At 38.5% G+C, this 20571-nt stretch overlaps 1 protein-coding gene across 1 annotated transcript; it reads left to right on the top strand.

Moving 5' to 3' along the window:
• The first annotated feature begins 1663 nt into the window (after nucleotides 1-1663).
• Nucleotides 1664-20530, top strand: sel1l (SEL1L adaptor subunit of ERAD E3 ubiquitin ligase). Its single transcript, XM_055016108.1, has 22 exons — nucleotides 1664-1793; nucleotides 2040-2216; nucleotides 3135-3172; nucleotides 4759-4954; nucleotides 5871-6038; nucleotides 7906-8011; nucleotides 8480-8642; nucleotides 9349-9402; nucleotides 9695-9754; nucleotides 9875-9956; nucleotides 10033-10187; nucleotides 12186-12242; nucleotides 12327-12395; nucleotides 13077-13154; nucleotides 13265-13327; nucleotides 13832-13919; nucleotides 14040-14188; nucleotides 15050-15215; nucleotides 15305-15379; nucleotides 17059-17231; nucleotides 17344-17472; nucleotides 18595-20530. The coding sequence occupies exons 2-22, from the start codon at nucleotides 2129-2131 to the stop codon at nucleotides 18868-18870; spliced, it is 2433 nt and encodes an 810-aa protein (XP_054872083.1). The 5' UTR covers nucleotides 1664-1793; nucleotides 2040-2128; the 3' UTR covers nucleotides 18871-20530.
• The last annotated feature ends 41 nt before the right edge of the window (nucleotides 20531-20571 follow it).

The following is a 20571-nucleotide window of genomic DNA, read 5'->3' as shown; positions in this document are numbered from 1 at the left end:
AAGTCAAGTTTTGTACCAAATACCGATTATAATAGACATGTTGGACTATTTTAAAGAAATAAACTGCTGACTGTATAAATGGCCTTATGACATGATAAATTTGCACATAATTGGTTCCAAAAGTATGTGGACTAATGCTTTTGGCATTTGTTATTTTGATTATTAGTTCTTCACAATCTAGATATCAGTTGATATCGTACATTAGCAAAAGTTCCATCTTCATTTCATATTTTTTGGGACATATTTGTGCTTCTCTCTGCTTTCAACAGTCAAATCATTAATGCTTCTCCTGTGGAAAGCTGTAGAGTTTTAACTAGTAATAATTAATGAATTATTTTGCATATTCAGACTTTTGTGAGCAGTCTGTCACTCCATGTTGTATTATGTTGTTTACTGTGAATGTTTTGTTTTTTCCAGATTGTGATGTCTGTATGTAACTGCCTGTGAAATGACCACTAAAACTGCCTGTAAATAAACATGCAGTAATTAATTACCACATCTGCTGGTACAAGTGCTTATGTAAGAAAATAATTTATTTTGTAAAAGCAGCAGAAAGACAGCTTAAGCAAATTCTGCAGGTGAGATTAAGCCCCAGTAGAAGCTTATAGAAAAATTATCACTCCTATATGAATTATGAGCAAATAAAAAAAGTCATGAAGCCACAAAAATTAACAAAGAAGTTGCCATAGAATAAAAAATTTAAGAAATATGTTTTTAAACAGTTTTACAGATTTCATTTACATGTTTTGCTAAATTACAGATCGTAACTAAGGAAATCACAGATAAAATAATAATTTATAAATTGACTAAAAAAAAAAAAAAAAACAGGCCAAACTGTAAAAACAAACAAAAAAATGTGCACAACAAAATTTGAATTCTTATAATACATTTCACTATTATGATATTTCACTGTCAAATTCCAGTTTTTACTGTATTTAAATCAGCAAAATGTATTGTCATTTTAAAATACATTAAACATTTTGCTTTAAAATTAAAGGATCTGAACACTTTTACCAGCAACGCAACTTTTTAATGATTATTTTTCCAGAGATATGAAACACTGCATGCAATTATGCAAAACGTTCCAATGTAGTTTTGTTATATTGCACATTTTGATTACATCTTACTACTAATACTGAAGTATTTTCACTAAAGAGGGATTTTTAATGGAATACCTTTACTTGTATTTTGGTATTTTTACTTTGCTGTAGCCAAGTGGTAGTTTTAGTAAAGGATCTAAATACTTCTTCCATCATGCATTTAGCATAAAACACAACCCTCAGGAGATTCCATTACCTCACTGATAAAGCAAGTGGTAAAAACATAAAATGACTTGCAGTAATATTTCTTTCTTCAGGTTTATATGTTTCACCTGAGATTATGACACCATTTTAGAGCTATTTTTGAAGCTCTTTCACAATAAATGGCCTTTTTTTTTGGGAACATTATACGCATAATTTAAAGTTTTGCACATTCTGGTGTAACTGATGTAATCCTAATAACCTTCTCTACCTCCCAGGCCATTATTATCTTCATAACACTGTTTTGGTGTCGTGGACAAGCCCGTCAACTGGAAACATAATTGTGTACGCACCTGATTGGCTGACACGTCAGAAGCCCCTTCTCATTGGCTGCTGTCAAACTCGGCGCGTTGTGATTGGTCGCAATCCGAGAATAGGAAGTGTCGCTCAGTAGTAAGGGCTTAACATGGGTAGCTACGTGTAGTAGTATGTGGCTGATATAGATGAAAGCTTTTGCAGTTCGTCTTTAAACGTGGATGTTTTGTGCAATAGGTAACTGCTTTTTAAAGCCGATGAGTTACGTCTCGGGCAAACATTGCGCCGCCTGCTGCGTCTTTTGTGTGCAAAACTAGCTTGTTAGCTGTACGTCATTTCAGCACTCTGCTAGCTTAGCTTTGCATTGGAATTTGTTAGCTTGTCTGACAGCCACAGCAGCTAAAATTAACCGAGTTGGTGTCCAGAGAGAATTAGGTTCCGTTCATCGTGTCTGTCTGGGTTTGTTTCTGCTGCTCATCACAGTGTGTCTCCTCTGGAACTGGATGTTTGGCGGCAGGAGTAGCAGCAGCTGCAGCTAGCACACTGTTAGCTTGTCAACAACAATAACAACAATGGGTTATAAAAGGTGTTCGAAGAGGACGAGGACGTTTTGTTTTCTCACCATCCTCCTCATAGTCTTCATTAAAGGATTAACAGCTGGTGAGTATGAAATGAAACAGTCCTTCCTGTCTGTAACAGCCTTCCTGAAGACCTGAGGGCAACACAGAGTAGAGATATTTTCAAAAGCAAACTCAAGACCGACCTAAATAGCCTGCCTTTCAATTTATTTTCCGTTATTTATTTATTATTATTACCACTACTGTTTTTATTTTTTATGTTTTCTTCAATTTCATTTGTTTGGTTATTTGTCATATTTTTAAAAAAATAAACTTATCACCTACCCTGTTAGCAAGGCTTTTAATTGATTTTATTATTATTACTACTATTTTTGTTGTTATTTATTTTTAAGCTTTGTATTTATTTATTTGGCTATTTTAAAAATAAAGACTTTGAATTTTAATCTGGCTACTTAAATTGTATTTACTATTTTTATTTATTTTTTTCTTTTTAATTTTGTTGTAGATTTTTAGGTTTGAGTTAATTTTATTTGTCTGTTTTCAAAAGCAAACTTAAGACCAACTTAGTCTGGTTTTAAGTTGTTTTTATTTATTATTTATTTATTATTATTATAACCAGTAGTAGTAGTAGTATTAATACGATTAATACTGTGATCATTGTTTTTATTTTTTTTAATTACTACCTACCTTTTCAGTCTGTCTCTTAATTGATTTTATTTATTAATTTATTGTTGTTGTTAGCAGTTTATTCTTGAATCTGTGTTATTTTGTTACTTGCAAAAAAAAATAATCATAGTGTAAAAATTTATTGCATTGTAAAGAGGAAAGGGGGAAATAAAGAGTGGTAAAAATAAAATGCAGTCTATAAGTTCAAATGTTGTATCACTGACTAATAGCTGCACTTAAATTAGGAGCAGTTTGTTAAACTGAAGCAAGCAGATGTTTCTGTTCAGCTTTGTCTTTGTCAAGATAACACCACTTCAATGTTATTACTTTTCAGATGAAGAGCAGCACCGTAACGACGGAGCACAGTTAAAGGTGAGATAGTTAATGTTAATTTTGAAGTTACAATATCAAACTCTGAGGAAGATGGACTCAATGTATTGCTGTACTCTGTCAGCTCAGGCTCTTGCTTGAGTTGAACGTTCCACCCTGTGTGCCAGTTTAGAGTTTAATCTGCTTAAATGATGTATTGACACTGCATCAGAGGTAGATTATTAGAAGTGCATCCAATCGTTTGCCTAAAATCTGTTTTAAAATATCACCTCCGTGTTAACCAGATACTTTAGGAGAAACTACTTAATGACAAACTGGCACTCCTCACTTTAAACTGTCAGTGTAAAAGCCTGATCGATATTCGTCGAGTGCTCTTACCTGCTCCCAACAAATATTCTTCTCTTTTGAATTAAGGAGAGTACCATTCCTAAGGTACTGTCTTTTCCATTGTCTTTTGTTTTTTATTTTTTTATGAGACTAAGTATAAAGTGAGCGGGTAACAGTGTTGTAAGTCTTTTGAATGACAGAATCATTGCTAATTTTACAATTTGGTAAATCAGTAAAGTATTGTAAGCTGGGAACCATTAGCTTTTGTGTTATTGGGGTTTTTCCAGTTTCAGAATAGGCTTTTCGGGGTGACTATGTGTTACGTGTGGCTGGCTGCTGTCTCTCTCCTTGCTCTCTCTGATCTCCCTCCTCCCTTTACCTGTGCAACTGCAGCACCCCTGAGTGCTGTTAGCACTTAGGGAGGAGGAGGGTATTTAGGGAGGCAGGAGAGAGCAGAGATTTGAGCACCACAAAGACACATGTCCTCCCCAGACAAACGCATGAGGGGTTTTGGTTTGTGTTTGTAATTTTTTTCTTTTGTGATTAACATTGAGTTCTTTCTTTTCAGGTACTTGGGTCATTCTCTCCCCATTGCATGTTTAGATTGCTGGGTTTTGTCGTTTTAGTTTGGCTGTAGTTGCTGGTAGTCCTATTTTCACTGTTTTTCTTTTGTAGCAGTTATTTGAGGTTAGGCAGTTTAGTAGGGGGTGGTGACTGGTCCGAGGGCCCATCGCGGGGTTAACCATGTTCACCACCCCTCTTTTGTTTCTTTTGGCCAGCAGCGACAGCCGTTTTACTTTCACCATTATTCCTACTTTGGTTAGTTGAGTTATTTGTAAATAAACCTGGGTTTTTCCCTTTCACACCTTACCTGCCGTGTCTGTCCAGTTCATATGTTGCCCGTCTCTTTGTTTGTTTGACCCTTGTTAATTTTCAAGAGGCCGTAACACTACGCAGTACAGTCACGGTGTTTGATCTGCTAAGTACTGGCAATGAGACAGAAATCTCTGAATTTTCCAATTATTTCTGATTGTTTGATAAACAGAAATGTCTGTTATGTACAAGTAAATTAAAACCCAATTAGCAAGACTTGTTAAAATTTTGAATTGCTATTTTTATTCTCATTTCTTATCATTTTGTCAGTGGGGATTGTACTTTTTTTCCTTTCAGGGAGGGCACCCAAAGCTCCTCTATGCAAGAAAAACCCTGCTTATGCAAATATATTCAACTTCTTCTAATATAAACTGTGGGTTCCCGCTTCCAGCTGCCCTTTTACAACAACTTCCTATTTCTTCCTCCAGTCCTACCACGATCCAGACTCTGAGGAGGAAGATGTTCGTCTGGCGTCAGAAATCGCTGCATCTGCTTCAGTGACCTCCGGACATGAAGTTTCTCAGTCAGATGAGGAAAAGCAATCACCTGCTGAAGGACTGGAGGGGGAGGAAAAGGAGGACCTTCCTGACCAGCCTCCTCCTGTTGAAGAGAAACCTAAAGAAGGTAAGATTTAATTTGTCAATACAATACAACCAGGAAAAAGATTCATAGGAGCACGCAATCAGTCTAGTCAGGTTACTGAATCCCTTAAATGTGTCTTATAGTTGATTTTAATGTTTTAAATGTTGGAAATTTTGTTTATTTCTGGTTATTGTTTCAAAAGAATGGTATCATTTCTGTCATTTGTAACAGGCCGACCTTTTAGTGCAGTGTTTTTGCTGACATTTAAAGCCCGGGTTGTCTGATTGTAACATTTAAAAAATGAAAAATTGAGTTGCTGCTGACTATCTTAAAATGATTTGAATGTTTGGTGTCAGAAAATATAAAAAGTTGAGCTCCTCATGAGTTCTGGAAGTGAATACTGCAAGATTTCAGTGTGTTACGTGGCTGGAAATTTCAGCAGTACATTCCAAGGACGTCTCGGCTGGAATTTAAAAGCATGGGAACTTTTTTATAAACAACAGTCGTAGCAGCACTCTGATCTGTAGCTGTCTGTCTCAGCTTTTCACCTTGTCTTTAAAGAACCAAGACTTTCTCCTCTTGTTTTATGTGAGCTTTGTTCAGTCCTGACACGTTAACCTGTTTTTTTTTTTTTTTTTTTTTGGTTTTGCTGACTCTGAGCATGAAACCGTCTGTGGTTTCGCTGCCAGATTGGATAAACGGTGAAACCCCCTGAGAAATTAGCAGCGTCTTGCACCTGTGTCTCCTCTTGCATACGGTTACATCATATTACTGCAGGACTGTTTGTAATTTTCCTTCTGGCTCTTTGCACAAGAGTAAAACCGAGCCTGTATGAGGATTGAGAATAATTCAGATTAACTTATAGAAGAAGAAAAAACAAATCAGAGTTGACGTGCTGACACAATGTGTCTTGTGCAATTAATTATCTATGTTATTTCTATGTTTTTATTTCATACAGTTCCTATAGTAAATGGAGGAACAGCCCACGGAGAGCCCTGCATCTTCCCCTTCCTCTTCCAGGGTAAACAGTACCTGGACTGTACCACTGACGGACGAGGGGATGGGCGACTTTGGTGCGCCACAACCTACGACTATGACCAGGATAAGAAGTGGGGCTTCTGTGAGAGTAAGATTTCACCTCAGTACTTGCTATTTCTGTACACTTTTCCCAAAACAAATGCGACAAACGTAAGTGTACTAAAGTTTAAAGCCAAAATAATGACAAATGTAACATTCCGTTCGTAGCTAAAGACTACAAGCATGGGATCTAACTGCATATTTTATGCAGAAATCTCATTTATCTGTCTCATAATGGTACACAATTTGTTAATTTGTAGAAACCTTGGTTAAAGTTTCACATAAAAATGCAAAAAATGTGCAAAATTTTAAGATTTTGTTGTCCACTTGTTAACCCTAGGTAATTTGTGGGCCACATTTTTCCTCACTGTATCTCATGTTTCACTGCAGTATAAAGTCCTGCACACTCTATGGAAACAGCACAACCATGACTCGAGGGAGAGAGAATTTAGAAATGTCTTCTGTGTAGTATGACACTGTTAGAATGTCATAAATCGTAAAATCAAAAGTTACATTTCTTTCATTATTTATTTCATAAAAATGAACTGGTATCAAGATTTGCTGAGTCCGACAGATGTTGCCAAGACTGAAAAATAGGTGAAATTTTACTACTGACATTTTCTGTCTGTTTACACACTTGTCTCCTCTCGTTGTTGTGTAAACATTACCTGCAGTTCAGCCAAAAAGTCCCTGAATTTGTGTCACGTCAGTCACAGCTGAGTCACAAGTGGCTTCACGTTTGCACCAAGGAGCACAAAATTTTTTTTTTCTTTTTACAAAATCTGGTGCAAATTATGTATTTTTGCAGAACTTTTAAATTAAACATGTAGGATACAATGCTTTGGATGAAATACCACATTTCAAAGCTTAGATTTGGTACTTTTTCTTCCCCCAAGACGATTTGATCAATGACTGTCAGAAAGTTAAAAGTATCACAATGCTTTCTGATTCCAAAAGCAAACAAACTGTGCAGCCACATTAAGGGCCAACAAAGGTGTAAAATTGATCATTGTAGCTTTTTTCTAGGTCATGTAATGAAGCATAGAGCCCGGACATCCTTTAAAAAAATGAGGATTAACAAGGTTAAAAGTTAGCAGTAAGAAGTCAGCTTGTGGATCTGCCATTTTCTAACTGAGGTATTACTTGTAAAACTAAAATGTGCAACTAAAGATGTAGCAGCAAGGTTTTGGAGGCTTAGTACAATGATCTGCTACCTTCTGTTTAGCTTCAGTTAATATTTTGGGGCTGATCTAAACACATCACCGGCAGCATTTTTAGAAGTCTTAGGTTTAATATTTTTTAGTTTTTTTTTAAATAAAGGTGCATGTTGAGGATAAAACAGTAAGACCAAAAACAAAAGAATTGCAGCCAAGAGAACATCTGAGAATCAACGATACCAGCTGTAGAATGAATAGATGCTAATTTTGATGCATAGTTTTAGTTATTTACTACTGAAAAACCTAAATTCCAAACTGAAATCTTGGTTGATAAGACAGCGATTCAACTTTTCTGGGACATGTAGAGGCTGGAGTGTACAAAATAATTTTTAAACAGCTCATCTTACAGGTGTGCTGTGTGTAAATAGTGCTAATGAAAGGCTGTAGAGCAGGTTGGACAGTATTTTTGGTTTCTGCACTGCAGTGAGAGCCTCAGCCAACGCATTAGAGGTTAAGAGCTGGAAACAGAATTATCAGAGGGTCGATAAATCATATCCTAACAAGCAGATAGATTATTGTTTCCTCTTCTTAATAAAAGTCTCTGTTAAACCTGAGCAATGACTAAAACAGATGGAAACCAGCCTGAGAGCACATCACGGTTTCATTTCCATAATTAGTTTTCTGCCCACCGCTGCCAACATTTTGAAACCCTTTATTTCCTCTAAATGTTCTTACTGGCGTCTCCTCTCTTTGTATCAGCGGAGGAACAGGCGCAGCAGCGACTGCAGGCCGAGGAGGCCGAGGAACAATATCAAACCATCCTACGAATGCTCAACGCCACCACCAGGAAGGCTCAGAAAAAAGAGTGAGTCTTTTCCTTTGTTGTCAACCTGGATTTCATCTCCAGTCTCGAAGAAAAAGTGACTGTAAGAAGTATTTTGGATATTCTGATGTATCTTTGGCAGCCTTGAGAATTAGCCTAGAGCTTTGAAATGCAAAAACGTGGAACCTAAGTGACCGTTTTATCTCAGAAAATTGGAATTCTAGTGAAGATGGTGGCAGATCTTTGCTCCACAAGATCACACAAACTGAAAAAGCATGTCTTGTTTCGTTTAAAGCTAAAACTAAGCCCCCTCAAACCTCTGTTATGAACATTCATCTTATTATATCACCCAAATCTTCTTGTTAACCTTGGTTATAATGTGGTTTTGGTTTTATGTGTTCATTATATTTCTTTGCTCCTTATCTGCTTTAGATGCCGCAGTCCTGTTTAAATTTATTTTCATCATTTCAATCCACCTTCATCTCTGCTTATTCAACCGGTTTCTCTCAGATTGTACGAGAAGCTGCTGAAAGTGGCGGTGAAAGGCCACCAGAAGGCCATGGAGAAGGTGGCGTATGCGATGCTCTTCGGAGACTACATGAACCAAAACATCACCAAGGCCAAGGAGATGTTCGAGAAGCTCGCCATCGAAGGCTCGCCGAAAGCTCAGATGGTAAAGACAAGAATAAAAGAAGCCCTGAAATCGATTTTGAGCTGACATCTTTTTGAATATTTAGATTATTCTAGTATGCTTTGCTGATTTGCTTCAAAAACCGTGAATTTATTTCTCCAGAGTCAAAAGTACTGATTATGATAAATTGGTAATTTACTGAAAATATTGAAATAATCACAGATTGAAAATTTCTTATAATTTTGATTGATAACAAGGTGTCTTTTAAAGTCTTTAAATGTAATGTAATCTAATTTGTGTCTAAATTACAACAAAAAATGGTTTCTTTTGCAGGAAATAAATCATGTTTTCTGCTGCATTGTAGAAAATTGCTTCTTGAGGCAAATTTTCTAGAATTTCTGCATTGCGGGGACATTTTATACACATCAGCTGCAACTCTTGCACTAATATTTGTCACTAGTTATAGTTATAATACTACTATACTCTAATACAGTTTGGGTTTTTAACTTTATTCTTCTTGCAACTGTTTATATTTGCTTTATATTTATACATTAATGGTTTAACATCGTATATATTTGCATTCATTATATGTTTATTACGAAGTAAATCTGATTTTTCTTTTATTTGTATACCTGCATCTTCTATTTATTTGTGTATTTTTTGGCTGTATTTTAAATAATCTACCTCCATGTAGCTCAGAGTTTTGGTAAAAGCTGACTTCAATTTCTGCTTTTTTATTTCTCTATAGGCTCTTGGATTTCTGTATGCAGCAGGACTTGGAGTTAACTCGAGTCAAGCAAAGGTGCTTTTTTACTCACAGTAAAAAAATTTATTTAAAAAAAGTTTTGTAGTAAATGCATGTATTTTAAATTATTTAAAAATTGCAAAAGACAAAACTTAAACAAATTTTCAAAGAATAAATAAATATGCACATAAAATCTTTTTAAAAAGGGCAAATGGAACAGAAATACCAAAGGGAGACACATCCCAATGTTCAGCTTCTATTAAGTTTGTGTTCTGTTCTGTATTTCTATAAATTACATGTAATGTTATGTATTATCTGTCACATAATCTCTACATTCTGTGTTTTCCAGGCTCTGGTTTACTACACTTTCAGTGCTCTGGGTGGAAACCTCGTGGCTCATATGATTCTGGTGAGTTGATTTATTTGTCCTTAAAGCAATGATACCCTCATGTTATTTCTTCAGGTATAATAGAATAACAAAATATAATAAAATTAATAATAAAAATGACATTTTTTATTTTGTTTATAGGGATACAGATACTGGGGAGGTGTCGGAGTTCCCCAAAGCTGTGAGTCAGCGCTGACGCATTACAGGCTGGTGTCTAATCACGGTAAGTGCAGTTTGGTCGTATTATATTCTTATATTTGCTTTTTTTCCATGCTCTAACCTTCTTTTACCGCCTCCAGTGGCCAGCGATGTTTCCCTGACAGGAGGCTCGGCGGTGCAGAGGATCAGGCTGCTGGATGAGGTGGAGAACCCGGGTTCTGCCAGCGGGATGTTGGAGGAAGATCTCATCCAGTACTACCAGTTTCTAGCTGAGAAGGGAGACGTACAAGCTCAGGTAGAACCAACATCAGTGAAATTTTTTTTTCCTACCTGTTTTCATTTTGGTATTAGGAGCTGATGTGTTTCCACAGATTTATTGGAATCAGGAGGATGGTCACCTTGATAAACTTTAATATAGAACATAAATAATTGTAAATACACTATATTGCCAAAAGTATTCGCTCACCCATCCAAATAATCAGAATCAGGTGTTCCAATCACTTCCATGGCCACAGGTGTATAAAATCAAGCACCTAGGCATGCAGACTGCTTTTACAAACATTTGTGAAAGAATGGGTCGCTCTCAGGAGCTCAGTGAATTCCAGCGTGGAACTGTGATAGGATGCCACCTGTGCAACAAATCCAGTCGTGACATTTCCTCACTCCTAAATATTCCAGAGTCAACTGTCAGCTGTATTATAAGAAAGTGGAAGTGTGTGGGAATGACAGCAACTCAGCCACCAAGTGGTAGGCCACGTAAACTGATGGAGTGGGGTCAGCAGATGCTGAGGCACATAGTGCCAAGAGGTGGCCAACTTTCTGCAGAGTCAATCGCTACAGACCTTCAAACTTCATGTGGCCTTCAGATTAGCTCAAGAACAGTGCTTCAGCAGAGAGCTTCATGGAATGGGTTTCCATGGCCGAGCAGCTGCATCCAAGCCATACATCACCAAGTGCAATGCAAACCGTGGGATGCAGTGGTGTAAAGCAGCCACCACTGGACTGTAGAGCAGTGGAGACACCTTCTCTGGAGTAACGAATCGTGCTTCTCCCCATCTGGCAATCTGATGGACCAGTCTGGGTTTGGCGGTTGCCAGGAGAACCATACTTGTCGGACTGCATTGTGCCAAGTGTAAAGTTTGGTGGAGAGGGGATTATGGTGTGGGGTTGTTTTTCAGGAGCTGGGCTTGGCCCCTTAGTTCCAGTGAAAGGAACTCTGAATGCTTCAGCATACCAAGACATTTTGGACAATTCCATGCTCCCAACTTTGTGGGAACAGTTTGGAGCTGGCCCCTTCCTCTTCCAACATGACTGTGCACCAGTGCACAAAGCAAGGTCCATAAAGACATGGATGACAGAGTCTGGTGTGGATGAACTTGACTGGCCTGCACAGAGTCCTGACCTCAACCTGATAGAACACCTTTGGGATGAATTAGAGAGGAGACTGAGAGCCAGGCCTTCTCCTTCAACATCAGTGTGTGACCTCACAAATGTGCTTCTGGAAGAATGGTCAAAAATTCCCATAAACACACTCCTAAACCTTGTGCACAGCCTTCCCAGAAGAGTTGAAGCTGTTCTAGCTGCAAAGGGTGGACCGACGTCATATTGAACCCTATGGATTAGGAATGGGATGTCACTTACATTCATTATGAGAGTCAAGGCAGGTGAGCGAATACTTTTGGCAATATAGTGTATCTGTATAGAAATAGACCTAGTATAGTCAAATGCACTGATTCCACACAGCATTTTGTTTTCAAGTATGACGTGTGCAGCATTTTTTCGGGTTTCTATCTGGTCAATATATCAGCTGTCAGTCCGCATAAAGTGAAAACAATGAGTCTGCTTTACCATGTTTGTCAGAAATCTGTCAATTTTTCTGTTATTATTGATCAGTTAATAAATAAATATATTTATTCTGCTTGAATAATTGAAACTCCAAATGGGAAAATTTGTTTAAACAAAGTGCTTATGTACATTTTAAAGTGAGTATATCTTTCCTTTCTTAAGTCTTGTCATTGTGGTGCTGAATAAATCCTCTTTAAAAGCCACTAAACATTCATATATGCAGCAAAAACCCTTGAAGGAAACACAGCTTGACTTTAAAACACTGTATGAAAAACAGATTTTTGACTTGACATGCAGATTTTTCCAGCCTGGTCACATTTACATAGTTGCATAGTCTGTTATTGTTTGGATGTAAAATCTAAATCTGAAAGCTCATTGTAGTTTTCATTTTAGGTCATGATTATAACAGTAACTTGGATGTTAACTGGTCCTCTGTTTCCCCTGACAGGTGGGACTGGGACAGCTGCACCTGCATGGAGGACGTGGAGTTGAACAGAACCACCAGGTAACATTTCTTCAAACTGTTTTCACTCACTGTATTTTTATTTTTTTTTTTTAAACGAACCGATGTATTTCTGTTGTCCAACAGAGGGCATATGACTACTTCACCCAGGCTGCAAATGCAGGAAACACAAATGCAATGGCTTTCCTCGGCAAGGTGAGTGAGATGTGGTTGATTTACTTCTTTTCTGTTTTCTTTTCCCCAAGCAGCTCCCTGAATGTCTTTCCCTACAAAAGAATTCGGTTTTCTTTGTGTTCCCATTATGACTATGTATTCAGGAGACACAGTGGTTTAGTTGGAGCGCAGAGAAAATATCTAAATTGAATATGAAATAGTTTTAGTATTATTTATTTGCTCAAAAAGAAGAAAATATAAAATACATACAATAAAGGAATTCCAGCACCAGAGAGTTAGAGACCTCCTCTTGAGAAAATAACAAAAAGGATGTTATTACAACACAGTTGTATGACACAAACAACCACTAAATAAAGAGATAAACCCAGAATAAGTAAAATATGCTGCCAACAGAAGCATCACACCTTAAAATTCGTGATATAGTAGGAAATCTGTTTAATATAAAAGCTGCCAGAGAAGATTTCAGCTCCTTATTCAATGAATTCTATCACTGAGGACCTCTAAACTTTAAAAAAAAAAAAAAAAAAAACACATTTAAATTGAATTAGCTTTTCTGCCTAGTTGAATATGAATGAGGGTCTGAAGATTAAATAAAAAGGTCATGACTTCGCATGGCTTTTTCCACAGAGAGCACTGCAGCCTTTTTCTATTTGAGGAGTTAGCTGAAGGTTTTTTATTATTGTGTGACCTTCTGTGCCTCAGATGTATTCAGAAGGCAGTGAGTTTCTACCTCAGAACAATGAGACGGCGCTGCAGTACTTCAAGAAGGCTTCGGACTTGGTAAGTAGATGAATCTGAACTGGTTAATTTACACAATTCTCTTACTATTATGTTAATATAATGTGTGTTAACCAAAGACACGTGGTACTCATTTTTCATTGGTTGTTCAGGGTAATCCAGTGGGACAGAGCGGCCTGGGTATGGCCTACCGGTATGGAAGAGGCGTCCCAGTGGTAAGAAACCTTTTACACTCATTACAAACATTTTTTAAATTATCGGGGCTGTAGCAGAACAAAGGAAATCTTGATTGGTTGAAATCGTGCCAACTTTTCAACCAGTTGATTGTTTGAAGGGGAAAAGAAGGAAGTTATCTTAAATCAGCCTTTATTTATGTAACATAAAATGCAACACAATGTGATTTACAGAAATAAAATGCAGAAATAAAAATGCAATAAAGCAGTGCGAACAACCCCTACTCCTATTCCCACAGTCAAATTATAATTAAAGGACTTGTATGTAATACATGAAATGAGGTAACACCAGATGAGGTAAAATGAGCTAAATAAATAAATATATACACAAAGAAAATACGTTTATCTGACTTAGTTGCTATCTCAGGTTTTCAGGCTAGAAGTTTAAATGAAATGGAATACAATCAAAGCAGTTTGGTGTATGAGGCTTTTATTTTGCATGTAATACATGTGCAGCCTTTTGAAAATTGCATTTTCCGTCTTCAGAACTACGAGCTGGCTCTGAAATACTTCCAGAAGGCAGCAGAGCAGGGCTGGGTGGACGGACAGCTGCAGCTGGGCACCATGTATTACAGTGAGTGTGCAGGGCTTAGTGTGTGTGCTCACCTGTGAAATGAAGTGTGTGCTTTATATCTCTGTATCTTTACCTTCTTCACATCTTCCCATTTCTGTTTTTCTTCCTCTTATTCCCCAGATGGCATCGGGGTGAAGCGTGATTACAAACAGGCGCTGAAATTCTTCAACCTGGCCTCACAGTCCGGTCACATCCTGGCCTTCTACAACCTGGCCCAGATGCACGCTACCGGTACCGGAGTGATGCGCTCCTGCCACACTGCAGTGGAGGTAAGCCAACGTGAAGCTTATATTTCTAGTGAATTTTCAGTGAAATGAGGAGACATTTAGAGCGTCTCTCTGCTGTTGTTCAGCAGTTACTGCTCCATCTCCCCGTTTGAGTGCACAGTGATCTTTATCCTAGTCGTCTTCTAGAGGTCTTTGTTTACACTTTTAATACACTTGTGATGCAGTGAACAGACCTTAGAAGTGGTTAGAATTAGGGATAGACATATCATCAGCCTGTCCGATGTTTGCCATTTGTCCGATTACTGGTATTGGTGTTTAAATTAGCCAATTATTGATGGATTAATTGCTCCTCAGCGTTTCTGATGCAGCACCTCTCTCTGTCTGTCGTCACTCTGTGGTCTCAGAAATGTCTCTCAAGCAGCAGAAACTGAACAAGAACCACAAGCACAAACCAGGAAATTAGCTTCTCTCACAGTGGCTAATGCTATGCTAACGGATAGCGGCTAAGTTAGAAGCCAGCCACAGATTAACCTCAAGCAGAGTCTGGAAAACTATAATTAATGATGCTTTAAAATATGAACCTTAGTGGCAATAAAAGTGATAGAACAGAGAAAGACTAAGAAAATAGAGAAGAAGCAAATTGATTATGATTAATCTCACTCGAGAGCCTCCTAACTTAAGCACTCCTGTTTCTATTTTACATATTCAGTTATAATCACCCATATTAATGAAGAAATCTAGTTATGAATGAGAGGTTCTCTACTATCACATGCAGTTAAAACATTACATTTAATGTTTATTGGTTCCAAATATCAGATATCAAGCTTTCTTGATCTCCAATAATCGGTATCGGTCGATCCCTTGATATATTCACATAATTGAGTGTCTGAATCTTGTTTGCAGCTTTTTAAGAACGTGTGTGAGCGTGGTCGCTGGTCGGAGCGTCTGATGACTGCGTACAGCAGCTTTAAGGAAGGCGAGATGGACGCCGCTCTGATTCAGTATCTGCTGCTGGCTGAACAGGGATACGAGGTGGCTCAGAGCAACGTGGCCTTCGTTCTGGACCAGAGTAAGAACAACTTTACACTCAGGAATTCTGCAAGGGAGTTTATTTGCACCACCTGCAGTAATGTAATGTTTGTGTTGTTTTTATGCTAGAAGGTGCAAAGATCTTCAGTGAGAATGAGACGTATCCTCGAGCGTTGCTGCACTGGACGAGAGCTGCAGCTCAAGGTCAGTCTATATCTTTTCTTTATTCCTTTAATAAGGGAAAAAAGTAACATAAGATGACAAACATCCCACTTCTGAATCTATAACTGCACAAGCCATGAAGTCCCAATAAAGAGCCTATAATAAAAGTATATAAAATTGTCAAAATGCACATTTCAAGTCAGACAAAACAGCTTCAACTGATCAAAAATATGACAGTACAAATACAAACAAGAAATGCACTCAGAGATTTCATCTGAGATTGTCGGAGATGATGAAATCTTTAATGAAAAATGACCTTGCTCTGAGCACAGGCGTGTGTTATGCATGTGTACGTTGGGTACGGATACCAAATCACATGGCCTAAATATGTAGCGAGTGGCGGGAATTTATGGGATTTGGAAACACCCCCACAATTTAATCAGTTGTTAAAAATATGAATTTGGGCAGACTGCTACATCTCACTTTTTAAAAAAAAACTTGAACGTTTACTCGGCTCCAAACTAACTGACACCATGTCAAAGTTGGTGTAGCTGCATTTTGTTCAAAATGGTCGAAGAAAACTCGAGTGAAAACTTTGCAAAAAACAGTACATGTATTGCGGCTCAATAACCAACATGTCAGATCATCTAAAAACAGCAGCTAACTTGCCTGAATTATTCCTCAATAGTTCTTGTACTGGAATCACCAGTTGATAAAGTTTTTGTTCTCAGAAATTATACAAATAAACTGCATGCTTCACTATAAAATAACCAGGTTAAAATGATTTAATATTCTGCAAATGCTGGGTTTTTATCTTGATTTTGAATGCATTTAAGCTAAATGGTCAGCAGGTGTGAAGTTTAGGTCTATTTAGTTCATCTACAGATAAGTAATTGCCAAAAATGAACGACACTTTGCATCCAAAAGGTCAAATGTGGACAGATCTGGATGTAAACGGTAACTTCACTAGTTGACGGAGGCCGACAACCACGAAGAAGTAATTCCATTTCTATAGAGTAAACTAGATGAATTTGGCTGCTGAAACCTGCAGACCCTCCCTTCCCCCTCATCCATATGAACAGTTGGCGTGCTCTTCTAATGTGCTGCCAGTTTTAAATGCTCTGCAGATGCTACACAAATCAGAGATGATGTGACACATATTACTCACTGCTTAGCTGCAGCTGCTCTGCCTGGCGGTGTTGGCGGTAACTGTGGGTATGGATACAGTAAATACTAAGATTCTGGCTGCGCTTGTGGTTGAATCTATGACACCATAGATGATTCTGACTGTGTTTACCAAGAAAGCATTATTTTGTGCCTCACAGGTGGATTAATCAGAGGTCAGGAATAGTCAACAAGACACTCGTACGCTACTGCATGTAGGTGGCGTTACACCCTTTATACACAAATGTGTCACCGCCACAACCTTAACTACCAAAGCCATGGCAACAGTCCGAGTCACAGATACGGCAGTCAGCGAGGGAGCTGCTGAATTAGCTCCACTGCAAGGTTACAGAGTAATGCCTTAGCAGCCACGGCTCAGAGACTCAGCTGCAGTCCACTTTACTACATAATGCAGTATTTTAATACAGGTCAGCCTTTCTCAATCAATCACAGGGATTTCCAAACTCTGTGAGGTAATGCAACTCCTTTATGACCCTGCTAATGCAAAACCAAATGTTTGCAGGGAGTTATACTGTATGTGTGATTGTCCTTCCAAGGTTACACTGTGGCGAGGATAAAGCTCGGGGACTACCACTTCTACGGCTACGGAACAGATGTGGACTATGAGACAGCTGTGATCCACTACAGACTGGCATCAGAGCAGCAGCACAGCGCCCAGGCCATGTTCAACCTGGGCTACATGCACGAGAAAGGCCTCGGCATCAAGCAGGTGAGTGCCAACTATCACTTTCACACTTAAACATCAACATTTCACTTATCTGCACAATCAGCTATGAGTATAGTTGGTTATAAGTGAGAATTTTCCCTGTTGTTTCCTGCAGGACATACATTTAGCCAAGCGTTTCTATGACATGGCGGCTGAAGCCAGTCCCGATGCCCAGGTGCCAGTTTTCTTGGCGCTCTGCAAGCTGGGCCTGATTTACACTCTGCAGTACCTGCAGGATCTTAATGTAAGTGCTTCTTGCTAAGTTCTCCAGCTGGACCTCTGACAATTTGGCTTTGAATTAGTTATTGAAGTGCATATAGACATTTCTGGGAGATTCAAGCAGGCACCAATATGATAACAAATGAGAATTCAACCCTCTAAACCCCAAACTTAACTTTTGAGAAACAAAAATCGCACCGCCCATCCCATAGAAACTGTAAATACAGAAAAATTTGAACTTTCTGATCATCCTTGGAGGAATCATGTGCAGTTTTGTTGGAGAAAAATAACCAAATCTAAGCCTAAAACCATGATATTTCATCAAAATCACTTTATTCTACATGTCCAATTAAAAATATATTTAAAAAAAAAAATCACCATTTCCTTGATCAAATTATGTGTGATATTATTTCTGTCAGGAAAAATAACTTTAAAATTGTCATATTTTATCAAATCACTCTATTTCGATGTGTAAGATTTAGAACATCACCAAAAATTAACAGTTTGTACCAGATTCTGTAGAAAAAAGAACAAAAATCGAGCTCTTCAGCACAACTGCAAAGCCACCAATCGCTCAGCTGTGAGAGTTTTCAGGTTGAACTGCAGGCAGTGTTTCCACAGAGAGACTGAGAGGAAAATCAAACCTTCTGTTTCAATAAAATAAATGCAGCATGGCTCAAAAAACAGTAGACAGAGGAGCAAGTTGTTGGAAGATACATCCAGCATGGTGAAACATCTTTCTACAGCTGATGAGCAGAGTAGAGAGAAAAAGTCTGTAGAGGCTGGAAACATAGAAGTAGTTTAATATCTATAGTACATGGAGACAAAACAATGAGAGATACAAAAATGAGAAGCAAAACAAGAACAACACAGAAAGCAACAAAACCAAGGCCCAAAATGACACAAACAAAACACAAAATGACACATTACAAAAAAAAGACACAAAAGACCATACAAGAGCAAGTTTACAATAAAATTAAGCATAATGTGTTTATTCCACGAGCAGAGATAGGTGATGTTACTTAAAATTAGTTGAATGGCCCACGTATATTGTGAGCGGATCAGAATTGGAAATTGAGAGTTGGACAATCTCGGCGTATCGGACATCCCTACTGATATTAATATTATGTTTTCTGGTTTCGGTCAGCTGAAGGAGCTGATCTCTCAGGTGGACCTGGACCAGCTCCTGGGCCCAGAGTGGGACCTCTACCTCATGACGGTCATCGCCCTGCTGCTCGGCACCGTCATCGCCTACCGTCAGCGCCAGCACCAAATCATAGTGCCACCTCGCCCTCCCGCCCCGGCCCCGGCCCCGGCCCCGGCCCCGGCCCCGGCGCCTCCTCCACGACCTCCTCAGGAGCAGCCGCCAGCCCCGGCAGAACCACGGGACGAAACCCCGGCTCCGGAAGAGGAGGAGCAGTGAGGGAGCAGGAAAGGACAGACGAGAGGCCGAAACCCTCTCCACATGCTCAGATAGACTCGACTGGCTGCCCAACTGCTCGGTCTCCTTCCTCCATCTGAAATGTGCTGGAGAGTCGGCGGCGGGGGTGTTAACACTACAGAACAGAGTGTTGAGAGGATAAAACAGGCTTCGGACTTGTTAGTCTGTGACTCAGGATACTTCCAGAAGCCCCCGTGTCCTCTCTATGGAAATAGTCTGCCAGATCAAAAGGCAGTTTGACTCATTAGCAAGATGGAATCTGATATGTGCTTTAGTTTCTTCTCACTCTCCCCCTTTTTATTTTATTTTCTCACTCAGTCGGACTGCTTCAATCCTTAACTTTGTGCAGTATTTAGAAAAAAAAGGAAGGAAAATGTGAACGAAAGTAATTTAATTTTCTAGAAATCATGATTCTGCATGTTTTCTCAGATTTTTTTTTTCTTCAGTTTAGGCGCCTTTTTTTTCATTGAGTGAACAAATTTTCATTTTTGCTTTGCGTTTTTCGCATCCATTTGTTTAGTTCAGCAGTGCTAAAATATACTGCAGCCATGTTCTATCATCGCTTTCAGAACAAGACACTAGAGAAGCAAGTTGACGTTTGTTTTTGTTCCTAAAAAGGGGTCGACCGAAACAAATTATTAGTAGTAAAGGGCATTAAGAACTGATATTTGGAGTGAAAATGAAAATTTTGTTGTCAAAATTAAGAATAATACAAAATTTTGTCGACATGTCTTTGTTTTTTCATGTTCGTGGCTGCATTCAAGCCAAAGTAGCATATTTTAAACGAATTTACTTGAATTGAAATCAGTAAAAACGTACATAAAATTGGAAAAATGCTCATCCAATAATCAGTTGACCCCTCGTTTCTAACTCGTTTGGGTAAAACTGAGCCGTCACAGAATCCCATATCCGTCTTGTGCCGTGTGAAAATGGTAAAAGCAGAGATCATAGGCTTTTAAAATTCATTTTACAGAGCAAGTGAGCAAGAAAATTGACAGTGCAGTGAAAGAAAAGCGGAGGAGAGTCTGTTTTGAAGCTGCACTGTACATCGGTGTGCACATTTTTTTGACTTCTCGCTCGATAGTTCTAGTTCGCTGAGCCAACTGTTGAAAATGGAGTAGCACCTCAGACTGGATTGTTTCTACATTAGATGCCGTGTGGATACTTTTTTTTTTTTTTTTTTTTATTCTTGTATTTGGGTTACACAACTTCAGCTGTTGTGAGAATTTCCTCCCCCTCACCACCAAAACGCTGGAGATCTGCCTTTAGTTTTCAGCTCAGATGGCCACAAATCTGAGCCCTGAAACGGGGAAAACAAATGAAGCCATGGTTCAGCCGCACAGTATTCATCCGGAGTACTTTTTTTTTTTTCTTTCTTTTTTGCCACTTTCAACTCCCATTTGTTCGGTTCCACAATGTGCTTGTTGTAAGAATTGTCGAGAGTGTATCTGCCGCTACATCTGCATGAAGTGTCAAACAGGACATGTTTATTTGCAGGACAACTTTCCTGCACCTAATCCCAAAAAAACTCACGTTTGGTCCCCAAAAAAAAAAAAATCAAACACTGGTCAAGATTGTTGAAGCATTTTTACCATCGATACACGTTTATAAAGAAGTTAATAAATGATATATGGATATTTAAGGGGTGTTTTTGTGAATACTTGTGTGTTAAAGCTGCGTGTT

Source organism: Amphiprion ocellaris, chromosome 12, assembly GCF_022539595.1.
Source record: "Amphiprion ocellaris isolate individual 3 ecotype Okinawa chromosome 12, ASM2253959v1, whole genome shotgun sequence".
Classification (NCBI taxonomy): Eukaryota; Metazoa; Chordata; class Actinopteri; family Pomacentridae; genus Amphiprion; species Amphiprion ocellaris.
The sequence above is the reverse complement of the archived record's forward strand: the minus strand, read 5'-3'. Positions and strand labels throughout refer to the sequence as shown.

Excerpts from the sequence above, each read along its gene's own strand:
- sel1l (XM_055016108.1), top strand. The coding sequence starts at position 2,129 with ATGGGTTATAAAAGGTGTTCGAAGAGGACGAGGACGTTTTGTTTTCTC. Across the intron at positions 10,188-12,185 it reads AGGGAGACGTACAAGCTCAG|GTGGGACTGGGACAGCTGCA; the intron begins GTAGAACCAACA and ends TTCCCCTGACAG. Across the intron at positions 15,380-17,058 it reads GACGAGAGCTGCAGCTCAAG|GTTACACTGTGGCGAGGATA; the intron begins GTCAGTCTATAT and ends TGTCCTTCCAAG.